The following is a 14,707-nucleotide window of genomic DNA, read 5'->3' as shown; positions in this document are numbered from 1 at the left end:
TAGCATCAGGTAAACTCGAAAAGGCAACAAGCAACAAATACAGAGCGCTTTCCAGAAGCACTAGAAAAGAACTGAGCATTGGCTTTACAGAAATAAATAACAGTATCATTTTCCTATATCTAGGGAGAAGGAGAGAAAAGGAAGAGCTAACATTTTTATCTTTGGCCGATACTTGCAAGTCAGCAAATGGTGTGTTCTCATCAAGCCTTCTCAAAGGATCATGGACTAGAAATAACAATATTATAGCTTGCCCAAAATTTTCCAAACAATCTTCAAACATATTATCAGTGGGACTGAACAGTTTGTATCCCGTTGGATGATTGTCCCACAAAACACTGCTACATAGCCATCTGGATTGATACAAGGAATTCACTATAAAAATCTGCACAAAGGACTGCATGAAGTCAAAAAAAAAAACAATAGAAATAAGCAGGTGTCATCTTATCAAGGCAAAAAAGTGGAGACAAATCATTGAAATTAAAACCAGACATAGGATTAAATAGAAGACAGGCAGTGAAAACTAGAGTCTCTAGAGGTTTGACGCGACAAAATGTTGCCATGAGCATGACATCAACAACCGTACCGGACCAATCAGCAAAGTTTATCCAATGTGGAAAAAGCAACCCAACACACATCAATAGGATTGAGAAGTGAAACAATGAGCTCAGTTTTCCCCATCACCAATTCTACACCTTTCTAACAGCATTTGCTCTTTTTTTTTTAAAGTAACATTTGCTTTTTCAAAACGTCTTGCCAAAATATTTAAAATTTCCCAACAAATACAACTCTACCAGCATAAAACAATCTCAATATTGGGTTTTTGTTCTAGCTGAGCTTTATATTGCATCCCATTTTTCATTATGACGGAGACAAGCAGTAGGCAAGTAAACAAGCTATCATCTGAGAATGAGGCTCAGGGAAAGGAGGCACTTGAAATGCTGGTCCTATAGGCAATACATATAGGATACATTGTTCATTATGTGGTAGTCATGTACATCTAGCATCCTACATGAGTCATGATTTGTATCCATATTCATGTTTCGATGGCTGACAACGGAAATTGGAAGGGTTAAGCAGCTGACATTGCATTATTTTCGAGGGTAAACAGAATAAGCATAACTATCATCCATCACCTTACAATTCTTGGGTTTGGCCACGTAGATCTACAGCACTGGTTTCTGCCTCAAATGAAAATCTAAACTATCTCCAATATCACAATCAGCCGAGTTGATTTCAAGGACTTCTCTCCTATTTTTAGTCATCAATCTGTATTTCACCCCATTTCCTCCAAAATGCAAATAACTGATGTTAGCTGCACCTTAACCACACACATCTATCAGTAATCTCATTTCAACTCACTGTCTCCCCAATACCATATCTATTATTCACATTTCAAATCCAATTCAGTCTCATGCAATTGCTCATCCAACAAACTTATGACTCAGGCTATCTTTTCATGTACCTACATTAAATGACAATTATAAGTGCAGCACAATAACTGGTTGTCTTTTCCGACCACTATTACTCGCAATCAATAATTGGGAATCATCAGAAATAAAGGTATCCAAATGCACATAAATCGTTCAGCAACAGATTAATGTGAAGGGATATACATCTCAACTCCAGTAGGGATCTAACCTCACAAGTCAAAAAGGAGCCTCAAGCGATTCATCCCAAACATCGGCACTTCCATTAGAAGCATCTTCTGCATCTTCCTCCATTGAAAGCCTGATATATTCTCTATGTGCAAAGCGATCCCACTCGGTCATATTTGGATTTTCACGCTCCTGTTCATAAACCAAAATTGTTCAAAACAGAGTGGGCCAGGCAACTCCAATAAACGCATCTAAAGTCACATAACACTGTAAAGAACAAATTTGCATCAAGATACCTGGCGAATGAGAAAAGGGTCACGAGTCTCAAAAGCCATGAACTTATTGAGGTTAAAAAGGATATTAAAAAGACTCACTGAGAGTTTATTTCCTTTTAAATCGTGTAGCGTAAAACATCTCTCATCCTGCAATAAAATAATTTGTCACACAACAATGTGATAATTTAATTAAGATTTAAGCATAACAGAAGGATGCTTTAACTCAAACCATCTGTGCAGACATTTGATATAGAAGTGTGCAAACAAAGTTTTGTTCAACTAAAATAATTCAACAGATAATGCATGGTTCAGTTTTCTGAACAAGCTCATGAATTTCCATATTAGTGAGTGCGACAAGAAGATAGTAATAGTATCCTATTGCAGTCTAATGCATGTGCTGCTTCTTTTTAGACGTTTTTTGGATAGGAGACAAGTTAATAAAATTTTATTAAAATGAATAGGATTCCACTTTGCAAAATGACGACCTTAAAGCAGCAGGCTACATAGCAGAGGGAGACAACACAATCATACAAGAAGCGGCGATAAGCACAAGGATTCTAAGGTCTTCGATGACAAAACAACTGAAAGACATGACCTGAAGTATCACAAAAGCTTGAAGGGGGTGAAATTATCACTTAGGCGGATTCACCTTTGGATGGATCATGTCAACTATCTGGCATAAGATATCCTCAAAAAGTACAGGTTCTTGGCCCATGCACTCCATTCTGTGCAACTGCTCTTCGTAAAAGAATTGCATTTCATTCCTAGTAATAACTCCATTTCCATCTATATCTATGCACTTGAACCTGAAAAAAAAATCTAGTATTTCAAATGAAAACCATGCAGATTCAACAGATGACCCATCTGTCTTCTTGAGATTCCGTTTCAGAATCAGGTGGGGTATTAATATTAATTATTACTGACAATAATAATGGTGAAAAGAAACGGATGCAAATAACTGTATGGTAAAGCAGCTCAATCTAACGCTCTTGGCTTGGTTAGCTGGCAAATATTCAGAATTCGGGAAAAAAAAAACTAGTTTTCAATAACCTCAGCAGAGACCAGAGTAAGAAATGAATAACAATCCTAAATTCATCTAAGCTTTATCTTCTGCTCCATGCATTTCAAAGAGCATTAAAATTTTAGTTTTTTTCTCCACGAGAAATTTATAAAAACACTAAAGAGGGAAACTCAACCTTTAAAGTCAAGTTCACAAGTGTCTACTCGTTGATGAGTAAAATCACACTTACCAAAATTCAATACTAGGCTCAGATGATTTATCCTCCTCCGATAGTATGAAGTAGACAAAATCTTCATATCCCATCTTTCCTTCAACCTTACTTGTGAACTTTCTGGGAACCTTTAGAAAAAATTTCAAATTAAATAATAATCAACAACTTTCATCAATTAACCAAACACTATGGTTTGACATGAAATCGGTAAATAGATAAATCAAACCTGAGAAAATACTCTATCAACAATTCTGTAGGTAAGTGCATGGTTACCATATCTGATGAGGTTCTCTTTGTCAATCAGAAAATCATGGTCTGTATCCAGCTCCCAAAATTTGCAGTATATAACATAAAAATGCTCGTAAGAGAAATACCTGCAGCAAATGCGAAAATGGCTAAGAATGGAGATTACAGATGAAAATGTGACTTGCAATTGACCTCATGAATCTCTTTCAATTTAAGGAAGTGCCATGTAAATTTAAACACAGTTTAAATATATATATAGTTTGGATATTGAAACACATGCATATGCTTTGGATATTATTTGGTGGAAGTCAAGTTATCAGTTGTTAAGTAAATAAAAGACATTTGGCTATAAGAAAAAATTTATTATTTGTCAACCACCAATCAGAAAGAGTATTCAAGCGAGGACATGATCATGTGAGATTATTTTAAAAATCTCATCACACGAGGCATCTCATGAACAACCAGAAACACAAACACTTGATGCCACTTACTGTACGAATCATAGAAAATATATTCCCAGTAAATGAATATTAAAACCTTGTGTTTACCGTAAAACTTTGTTGATATCCTCTTCTTCATCTGCATACTGCATAGCAGCAATTAAGTTTGATCGTTTCAGCTCCCTCAGGGTAAGACGGCCATTACCCAATCTATTCACGTAGAAAAATATTCTGTATATTACAGTTTCGGCTGGAAACATCAATGAATTGAACTGTTAACTCAAAACACTGAAAGCTGATTCCTCGACAGAAAAACAAGTAAAAGAATTCCAACAGGAACCAGCAGATCACATAGAATCAATATTGCCACGGCCTTTTATGGTTATAAATAGCAAAGCATAAGGAACAATGTTCATTGACTACCTAAAGGTAAGGGTTAAAATATTTATAATGGTCTTTTTGTCATCTGACAGATATTCTGACTTAACGCAATACAAAACCTTGGTACCACCAAAAAGATTATCATGGTCATGGACGAAGTTTTCAAGACTCCAATAGTCACTTAAAGCATATTTCACATATGATAAATTCACGGAGATTGCTAACAAGTTTACCATTACAGAAGTGTGAGACGAAGGGAAACACAATAAAGAAGGTTTATGGAAACTTCAACTCAACTTTTAAATTAGGAAGCATTGTGATGCTTTTGTTAAGAATAGATAACAATCATATCTATAACTGTTATGTATTTCATTATTCAACAGCAAAAATTGACATATAGAGTTAGGGATTGTTTTTAATCACTAGAAAAGTGATTCTGATTGTTGGCTTAAAAAAATCAGTCTTGTGTGTTTCTTAAACCCAGATTTTGCGTTGGCTTATGCTTAATTTAATTGAAATCCAAAAAGTAGTGAAATTTTGCTTCTGATTCTACAAAAGCGATTATGGTAAAATGATAAAAGAGTAGTATTAGAATCACTTATTTATCAAATATTATCCAATTTTGGTTTTCAGCTTCTCAATTCTATTTTCAAACGCTAGTCACTTGTGATTCTTACCCACTTCATCATTATCTAGAAATGTAATCAACTAAAACCAGAAGTAGTTGCAAAAATTCGCTTACAAACATAGTGACATACAGTGCTTCATATGGTAACAGTATATTTAAGCAGCAAATATGGATCTAATCATTAAGTAAATTAAATTCAAGTAAACCATTGGAGTTTGTAATGAAAAAACCATTCCGGACATACCATATCTTTCTTGAAATTCAGGTGTACTCTGCAAGAATTCCAGCCCTGGATGAGTTGCCAGAAGTTCTCGAAGCACAGGTTTGAAATCATCCTACAATAAAATATTGCCAGCACAAAGAGAGATAATCGTGACTATCCTTAAACTCGACTTCCATAATAGATTAAAAAGTCATGGATGGTTGCCGTGAAACCTGCACCAAATATTTGAGATGTGGCTGCTTCAATACTGTGTATATTTGTGTTCCTATGTCTTTTGTCAGAATGTTCCCATTGATCCAGAAATCAACTAATGCATCCCTGTTAACATATCATTAAATGGAGTAAGAGTGTTATGTTGTATAAAAACAAGACTGGCCAAAAACACGAACCAAGGAAACATATATTACAAGCTGATCACAACTAAATCCTTAACTGATGATTTGTATTGCTGGAGTTCACTTTCATATTGTGTGAGGGCACTGATATATGTGCTGATCCAATACATGGTTAAAACTTAGGGAAGGGGTGTGTATGATTTGAAAAACACCTGGTAAAGAGCCCCTTCTAGTTTAAGCTATAATTGGTGTATCTCTTTATTTGCATTCAGGTAAAGAATGTAACATCATCATTAAATATCTATCACCTTTAATTAGGGGAGAGACCCTTGGAGTAACTATTTTACGCGTAGGGCGTGAGTGTAATTATACTAGTTTGCATGAAGTATGGGCAAACGTTAACAACAGAACACAGCAATTACCTGGTCACTATTCCAGTACAATCGACATCAATCTTTCTAAATAAAGCAGTGGAGAAGAACGAGGGGAGCTTACAAATTTCCTTCGTTACCAGTTTAAATTCTGAAAACAAATGAAAAGATAAGCATAGAAACATATGATGGCTATTATTTATTAGTTCATTCCATATTGATGCTATCATAAGTTCCAAATGCATTGGTAGACAAAATAGCAACAAATAAAACTGAAAATTCTTATACCATTAATGACTAACCATTGATTTGGAGTCCATTCATGTGACCATAGAAAAACTGATTGGCTCTAAATAAGCATCGTTCTTTTAATTCATTTGGTGGTGGACGGCCATTTTGAAAATAGAACTAAACATGTTGCAATAATCAAGTAATCAATATCTATCATCAAAGACAAAAACAAATGCAGCGGGATTAATTTCAACAATACTAATGCAACCTGAGGTATAAGCTCTTTTACAGGATCATTCATTAATTTCAGGGGAGAGCCCAATGCAGACGGGCCTGCCTTATGTTTCATGATTCTAGGGGAACCTGATGAACTTCTTGGCGAAAGCGGTGGTGCACTACCAGCAGGAAACATTGAGGGCAGTGTGTTGGTTGCTGAAGCATTCCCACTAAATGATGTCCCAGATACATTCAAAGGACCACCTGCTTTGGCATTATTTAGCAAAGACTTCACCTGTAATTCATCGAAGGATCATTGTGAATATCTATGGTTCTGTTTCAGTAATAAAGCGGCTGAAAAAAATTTCTAAAGGTGCTGCACTGAACGATCAACTATTTTGTTTACAAACACAAAAATGCTCCAGGGCAAATAAAATGATACACCATTCAGATTTTCAGTAATAAAGATATGGGCAAGCTATCAAGTCAATTGACATAAAAAAATAATAATAACCCTCCGCACTAATTTAGCATAAAGATATGGGCAAGCTATTCGTCATGCCCAACCACTATCGAGTCAATTGACCTAAAAAATAACCCACCACAATAAAATTTGGTCTGTATTAAGTCAGGTTTGGGTTAGCCCACTTTGTAAGAATATTTATCTTCATTATTTTTAATAAAAAATTGACAGATAATATGATAAAAATTTAAGAATAAATAACTAAATTAGTTACTTTGTTTTTTAAGTATTCAAATTAATTTTTAAAAATAGTGTGAAAAGTATGAAAATAATAATAATGATTTATTTTTCAACTCACTATCGAATGACCTGGCCTGACCGTTACCTGGATAAAGAAAATAGCAGCATGAATATTATTATTGGGTCAGAGGCTTCACTGGCTTATGGGTCTCGGTTGACAGCCCTTAATTCATTTATATTTGTACTAATTCACTCCAGATTAATGACCGAAGTACAGTAATCATTCTAACCAACTTCTTGAATGTAACCTTCTTTGGAAAAGTCGTAACATTAACCATACCAAGTATCTTCTACCATCACAAAATACAGGAAATTAAGATTATATGCAGTAAACCAAACATCTGATAGTTGTCACACACGTTCTTTATGCTAATAAGCTACTGCATTTCGTTGAAAATTTTCAAATAACTGGGAAAAATCAAGAAATGAGACGGGGCATGAGTTTTCAACAAGTGTGCTCTTTCTGGAAATCCTTGTTCAGCTTTACAAAACATATACTTAACAACAAATATATAGTTGGAATTCTATACGCAATACCAGGCCACTATCAAATCAGATAGTCCGCAACTCTTTTGCAAACTAACACTTGATGTCAATCACTGTGTCGTCCATGGAACATCATCATTGACTTTCAAGTTGCAACGCTCCCTTACTCGAGGTAAATAAACCTAATCTACCCAAGAAACTGAAAAATGATATCTAACATAAAGTGAAAAGACAAACAGAAAAAAAAAATACCAAGGAGTTGGTTTCAGGGAGCGAAAGCCACTGATCAAACAGCTCCTCGGCAACGTGGGGATTAGCTTTAACGGCCGAGGAAGACACCTCGGGAATCTGCAAGAGTTCAGGGTCCAGACTGGCGGTATCTCCACCGAAACACACATCCATGGCTCCCTCAAATCCTCAGATCTACAGATGCTTCTTTGACCATCAAATAAAAACCTCAATCGCCAAAAATTACATAAAATCTCAAATTTCTGTCGTAAAACCTCTGATCTTGACAGATTCCAAATCGGAGGAGCGCGAAAAATTCCTGATGTACAGAAACCACGCAAATGCATAAAAGAAAACCTAAAAATCGATTAAAAGCGAAATCGAAGAACGCAGATTACGCAGGGGAAGAATTGCAAACCCTTGGGAAGAGTGAAGCGAGTGTTTTCGTGTGAGAAATCGGTAGGGTTGTGATTGATTGTAATTTGCATGACATTTGAAAATGAAACCAGAAGAAACGAAAACCTGAGACGTCACGTGTTCATTTTCTTGCGTATTATGTACTGGGCTGGGTCGGTTGCCTCTGCAGTTTAGTGAGGTCCGGCCCAATAACGAGATCGTCTTGAACAATGTTATTTTGCTACTACGACTCCGTACGGTTTTTTTTTTTTTTTTTTTTACCAAACTCCTGCATGTAAGTATATATATATATATATATATATATATATATATATATAACAATTTTTTAATATGTTTAATTATCATATTTAAATGAGTGTGTATGTATTGTATTTCTGTGAGTAGTTTTTTTTTTTTTTTATGTAATAATTAACTAAAATTGAAGGCAGTAAATACAAGTTTTTAAGTGATCATACCAAAACACTTTTTCTAAAGACTTCTTCCACCTTATAATAATAATCATAATAATAAAATAGTCAAGATATAGATGTCTAAAGGTCCGGCCCAATATCTCTCCCTAGACCCTATATATAAAGGGTTTTGTTCATGCCGCCCGCAGGATACTACCCTTCGGGCGAAATGTAACCTCGTTAAAATCAGCGGGTCTCATGTGGGGCACACTAAATCTCCCCCTTAGACACCATCTTTTAAATTGCCGAAATTGCCTTATGTAATATAAATATTATAATTTTATTTTTATTTGTTTTTTTTTATATTTCAAATTTCCATATTTTTCTCAACTAAACATTGTACATAAGATAAATTGATAAAAAAAAAATTAAATTTATTTTTATATTATTTTATAAATGTTAAAAAATAAATTTAAATATTATTTAAAAAATAATATTTATATATAACATACAATATTAAATATATTGCATGATTTTATACACACGCAACGCGTGTGCGATTATGCTAGTATGAATATTAAGTATATTTAAAGAAACAGTTTCTTCATATGTTAAATTTTTTTTTTTTGAGTGTTTAATTATATTTAGATGTTTTTTTAGATAAATTATAATTAACTAGAAATAAAGGTGATAAATACAATTTTTGAGTGATTATGCGGCAAAAACAGTTTCTATAAATACTTCCCCATTTATAATATAGTAATAGTAATTGTGAATTAGTATGCAAATTGTAATCTTTTATTCACAAAAAATTCAGGGTTAGAGCGCAAGGTTTTTTTTCAATGGGTAGCCGAGAAATTTTGATTAAGGCGGTGTTGCAAGTCATTTCATCGTATGCAATGCCATTCTTCAAAATATTAAATACCGAAAGGCGAAAACACTTTGTTAGGAAATCGAGCAAATATGTGCAAATTTTTGGTGAAAGGATTCACGAGGCAAAAGAGGAGTGTATTGGACAAAATGGAGTTATCTTTGTCAACCGAATAGTGATGGTGGTATGGGTTTCGAAGTCTATAGGCTTTAACAAAGCCTTGTTGGCCAAAAAAATTTGGCCAATTATCCAAAAACCAGACTCATTGATGGCTAAGGTGCTGGAAGGAAGATATTTTAAGCATTCGAATATTTTAGAGGTAGGGTTGGGATCACTACTAGAAAATATGGCTTTTCTGACATTTTCTTGATGACATTTATTAAAAAGTGTCATTAATATATACATATAATGACATTGATTAAAAACCCAAATTTTAATATAATAAAAATCTAATTAGATATATTATACTGACATTTTTTATGAATGTGACTAAAAAAGATTTTATTTTTCCCGCTCCGCTTCCAAAATTTTCTCTCTCCCTCCAGAAATATCATTCTCACCGCCACGGGCCCATGGCCCATACATCCTTAATTCCTTTTTTTTTTCTCATTCTCACCGCCATTATATCCTTAATTCTTTTTTTTTTTCTCTCCAATAATCTCACTATCTCGTTGCCATTCCTCCCAGCCCCCAACATCGTCTCCCAGCTCCACCTTTGCCACCATCTACCACCGGCGACACCATCCTCACAGTCTGCCCTGCCGAGGTCGATATTCTTTTCTCTCCCACTGTCTCGCCTTCCGAAATCGTTGGTCGAATGTTTTTGTGCGCTCTGTTTTTCCTGGCTATTTACGAGCGTTTTCTCGTTGATTTCTGTAATTTCAGGTGGTAAAAGAGGTTTTAATCGACCTAAGGTAGAATTTTGACAAAGCACAGCTCATTTCCAGCCGTGGCCCGAGTTGTTCAGCCGCAAAACTACCTTTATCCACCGCTCAACCGTCTTGGTTCGGTAATTGATCGATCTGTTTCGATTTTAAGGAAGTCTTATTGTCGATTCCAGTCTTTTGTTACAGATTGATTTATAAGGCTGTCCGAGTGAGTAGTTTTATCCATTAAAATTTAATTTGATTTCGCCCCATTTAAAGTGGGAAGGAATTTTTACCTGGGATTCGCTAAGTCATGTCTTTTTCTGAATTGAATCTTTCTTTGCCTTCGGCAGTTATGTTGTGGTGAATAATCCTTTCAAATTCATGGATTTATGTGATTCTAATATTCGGTTACTAGGAATATTGATTAAAAGAATGTTTTGGTAATCAGTTTGGAGTATTTAGCTTTCGAGATTCTGGTTATGCTGCTCTTTTTCACACAGAGGATTTGAAACAGGAAAAGCACCAAGTAACAGTGGCATCACCGCTTGTGATTGCAGTTTTTAAGTGTGTTTCATATGTAGTTGCAGGAATATATCTCGCTGAGAGGCTCAATAGTTTCTTAGCTGATAACTGGACAAGCTTTGCCGGTCAAAACTTTTTTGACACGCAGAGGCTTTTTCTGTCGGTACTCTGGTCTGGACCTCTGTTGGTGATCGCAATCCTAATCCTGGTCGGTCATGTGTGACTCCTTTTCTTGTAATATTTAACGTTTACTTCTTCTCTTATGGTTCTTGTCTTACGCTTTTCAATATGCAGGTTAACACCTCGTTTTATCTCTGTCATCTTATTGTTAGATGGAAATGATCTGAGCTATACATCTTGCGAGAGTAGCTATCACTAAAGAGGATTGAGCTATTTTTTCTCTAAATCTCAGTGGTTCTCTTGCGTTTAGGTTTTCATCGAAAGTCCAAATTTTTGGTTTTCTTTATTTTGGCATCTGGCTGAAACTTTTCTGTTGGTTTATTCCAATCGGATTGACTCTTGGGTGAGATATTGATTAATAGACTAATTTTTGCTTAAGAGCTTTTTATTTTTACTTCTGGTTTTCTGATATGTTAACCACAATAATTTTGATTACCGAGTGCTTTTAATAGTTTAAATTGTATTTTTGTTTTATCATGAACAACAAACGCCACATTAAATATATGAAATGATATATATTTAACAGCTTAACAAGGTGGATTAATGCATCATATTATTATTTCCAGTATTGATTTTACACTTTTCTTGAAACTTGAACAATACATGATTACATTCCAACATTAGGAGACTTGTTACTCAGACTAGTACAGGACTGTGATTAGTTATCAGTTATTTTGATGTTTATTTCATGTTTATTTTGATATCAGTTATCTTGATATTACTAATATCCATTTATCTCTTTAATTTGATTTTACAATTTAAAATTATACCAGGATGATGAGTTCGTGTTTGGTAAATGTTGCCGCATATTTGTTAAATACTTGGAAACGGAGATTTCCAAATATCTTTATTTAATGCAGGTAATTTTTTTTAGTTTAGTTGTGTGTTTGTTTTTTTTAAATTTTTTAGTTTATATTTGTTTTATTGCTCTCCTTTTTTTCCATATGTGATATCTTTATTGGTAATGAAGCATCATCGGTTATTCACTATTTTACAAGTAATTTACAGTCTCTAGGATGCAATTTATTCGAGATTAGCATCATGATTAAATTAGCAATCTAAACTAATAAATGTTTTAAATAGATTAAGTTTTGATATCTGTAATGCAATACTACACACTAAAACAATAAAGTGCCATGGTATAATTTTGTTTCATTTTTGTTTTGGTAGTCTTTTTGTTTTTGTCTAACATGAATATACACATGGTGTTTTATTCGAATTATTGGCGCCTGGTTCTTTATTTTCGGTTATCACATATGATATTCCATTTTGTTGTGTTTTACATGGATCACTGGAACATTGAAAACTTGAATGGACTGAATATTTAATACACTGAAGAAGTCACCTATACATTTGATGTCCTCTCTAATTGATGAAGAGGAACGAGAGAAATCTGGTAATTGGGACCAAATCGTGTTATGTGATTTGGATAAACATGTTTTAATTTCATTTTTTTGTATCCTGATTTGTAAGTGGAACATGTTTATCTTGGATTTGAACTTTATTATTGATCGCCACATGAGTGCTTGTTATATGATGGATGGATGTCAAGAACTTGCACATGTCTATACTTAACAAATTAATATTCATTTTTCTAGTCATGATCTCTAATGGTTTTACGAAATATTAAATATTTATTCTATTAAGACATTAGTTATCTACTTATATTTCATTTACTATATAATATTACAAGTATCTAGTCGGCTACGATGGTTCATGATCCGCTTAATTAGATGTATTCAACTATGGATTTTTTCGTGATGGGTTTAATTATTGTTTTTTGGTCACTCCATTTTGATTAGTTATCCAGAGTTTTTAGATATAATTTGATATTGTTTCATTAGTTTATGTGTGGATTCTGTGATGACTGAAGATTGTGTTGATTGATCTTCGAATGTCGTATTCTTATTAAGTTTAATGTTTTGGATTCCACTAGTCTAGTTTTCTTCTGTTCACGTCATTTTTTGTCATTCAAGTTTTTTTTATGTTTTGAGGCACTACTTATCATTAATGTCTTGGTTGTGAACTCATTCTTTAATAGGCATTTGATATTAGTGAGATATGCTAGAGTTTGTTAATTTCAGTATTATATTATTTATGTATTTGATATCTTATAATCAATGGTTTGAATGTTATTGTAAATTTATAATTTAGGTACCAAGTGTTTTTTATGAGGTCGATGAGAGGCTAATGCTTAGGGAACTGGAATAGATAATTGATTGCGGTATTTGTGATCTAAAGAAGTTTATGTTGCTGTTATTTCCGATAACACGGCTCCACATGGAATTTTCAATTCCAAAAAGTCAAATCTCGAAGCTCAGAGTTTCATCGGTAAGTTGAAATTTTAGCTCTTCATTTTATCTCGCGCTCACACATTTGGCGTGTTTTTTCCAAGCTTAAATGTTCATCAGAGAGCTTGCTTAGTGCGAATTGGAAATTGATCTTTGATTTCGGTGTCAAGACGTTTACACGTATGCAAGTGATAGGTAATTGTGATTCATGCTTTAATGAATATGAAAAATATGATTGCTGAAACTATTGAAGTGTGTGCTAAGAAAAGCAATTACACTTTCCTTCTTGAAGTTGTATTCTATGGGAAAATATTTGATGTTTGTCATTTTATATGATTCATGAATTTAAGTAGAATGAGTAGATCATCCTTTTCAGTTCTCTCTTGGGATATGGTAATCAGGTTTTTGCCTATTAGATAGAATGTGAGAGTCTGTTGGGTGTCATGTTACCTCCAAGACGTGGGGAACATACTAGATCAAATGACACAAATGAATTCACTTCTAAAATAATATGAATAATTTAAATGCAGAATCTTGAATATGGCAAGCATTTTGTTTACATGGTTTCAAACATTAAGCTTGCACTTTGTCTCATAAGCTGATGTGTTTTTTTAGAACATGTTCCCAATCCTATTCCATTAACTTTAGCATTGCAAGTTAAGATGAATTGAATTATTTCATATAAGATCTATCTGCAGATTTGTTCTAAAAAACACCAGTGTTCAATGCCAATAAATAAAATTTTTAATCTTGCTTCCTCACTTTTTTATTAAACTGTCAATGAAAAAATCCCATACTTTCAGGATTTTATTTCTGTAGTTTAATTTAAACGATTTTGTGCAGGATTCTCTTTATTCCTTGGACTAATGATTATAGAGTCATAGACTACATTATATTCATTAACTGTGCGACAATGGAAGCCGTAAAAGAACAAATTCTGGTCTTTGAGGATGGTAAGCCTCCAGTTTATGAGGAAATCAAAGCACTGGAACCAGAGACATCATCGTTTCACAAGAGGATCATACTGCTCAAGAAACACCTTGAAGAGAAGTCTAAAGAAGCTGCCAGTGCAGAATCAAATACATTATCTTTGAGAGAAAGCAATCAAAAAGTTTATCTTCTTGAATATGACAAATGGCTTGAAGAAACCAGAACCTTGGAGGCCAGCTTGCAATCTCTTGAAGAAAGCCATGGATTAGCTTTGAGAAATCAATTAGAAGGATTTGTTAGATTGACTCAATTGAATGTTAGGAGAATGAAAAATATGACAAATCATTTATTAATACTTTGATTCTATGAAATTTTTTGTTGATGTTTTAAGTCAATTTTCTATCTATTTGTTCTCATAATGGAGCATCACAACTATTAAACGTAAAGATTATATGTGATTGTAAAGATATTAAAAGAAAATTTAAAAATGTCCTTATAAATAATGAATTGTGACACTTTTCAATGTGATTACAAATTAGCATAAGTGATATTTATATGTCACAATAGTTCAATTAATGAGACATTCTA

The 14,707-nt window shown here is 33.7% G+C and overlaps 1 protein-coding gene and 1 long non-coding RNA gene across 11 annotated transcripts; one reads left to right on the top strand and one right to left on the bottom strand.

Moving 5' to 3' along the window:
- Positions 1-226: 226 nt before the first annotated feature.
- On the bottom strand, positions 227-8,197 carry LOC140884257 (serine/threonine protein phosphatase 2A regulatory subunit B''beta-like). Of its 5 annotated transcripts, none has more exons than XM_073290957.1 (14): positions 8,069-8,197; positions 7,675-7,969; positions 6,226-6,468; positions 6,029-6,134; positions 5,778-5,877; positions 5,233-5,338; positions 5,042-5,132; positions 3,897-4,038; positions 3,329-3,476; positions 3,121-3,230; positions 2,520-2,676; positions 1,892-2,017; positions 1,639-1,787; positions 244-382 (listed from the first exon to the last, which is right to left on the bottom strand). In XM_073290957.1, exons 2-13 carry the CDS (start codon positions 7,822-7,824, stop codon positions 1,647-1,649), a joined length of 1,620 nt encoding a protein of 539 aa, XP_073147058.1. In that variant the 5' UTR covers positions 7,825-7,969; positions 8,069-8,197; the 3' UTR covers positions 244-382; positions 1,639-1,646. The 5 variants fall into 5 exon arrangements, with proteins under 5 accessions (XP_073147062.1, XP_073147058.1, XP_073147060.1 ...); XM_073290959.1 differs by having other exon boundaries at positions 8,049-8,156; XM_073290961.1 differs by having other exon boundaries at positions 227-350; positions 7,675-8,144.
- Positions 8,198-9,929: 1,732 nt separating this feature from the next.
- On the top strand, positions 9,930-14,501 carry LOC140884259 (uncharacterized). Of its 6 annotated transcripts, none has more exons than XR_012150614.1 (6): positions 9,930-10,093; positions 10,213-10,336; positions 10,778-11,758; positions 13,053-13,229; positions 13,310-13,384; positions 14,033-14,501. It is a non-coding gene; the product is annotated as an uncharacterized lncRNA (long non-coding RNA). The 6 variants fall into 6 exon arrangements; XR_012150613.1 differs by lacking the exon at positions 13,310-13,384 and having other exon boundaries at positions 9,936-10,093; positions 10,778-10,926; positions 11,013-11,758; XR_012150615.1 differs by lacking the exon at positions 13,310-13,384 and having other exon boundaries at positions 9,937-10,093; positions 10,778-11,241; positions 11,672-11,758.
- The last annotated feature ends 206 nt before the right edge of the window (positions 14,502-14,707 follow it).

Source organism: Henckelia pumila, chromosome 2 (genome assembly GCF_033568475.1).
Source record: "Henckelia pumila isolate YLH828 chromosome 2, ASM3356847v2, whole genome shotgun sequence".
NCBI lineage: Eukaryota > Viridiplantae > Streptophyta > Magnoliopsida > Lamiales > Gesneriaceae > Henckelia > Henckelia pumila.
The sequence above is the reverse complement of the archived record's forward strand: the minus strand, read 5'-3'. Positions and strand labels throughout refer to the sequence as shown.

What these genes read in the sequence shown, in the direction of transcription:
- LOC140884257 (XM_073290957.1), bottom strand. Translation starts at nt 7,824, where the DNA reads ATGGATGTGTGTTTCGGTGGAGATACCGCCAGTCTGGACCCTGAACTC. An exon ending in GAATGGACTCCAAATCAATG is followed by an intron (nt 5,878 to 6,028) that starts GTTAGTCATTAA and finishes ATTTGTTTTCAG; the next exon opens with AATTTAAACTGGTAACGAAG. An exon ending in ATCTCAAATATTTGGTGCAG is followed by an intron (nt 5,133 to 5,232) that starts GTTTCACGGCAA and finishes ATTTTATTGTAG; the next exon opens with GATGATTTCAAACCTGTGCT.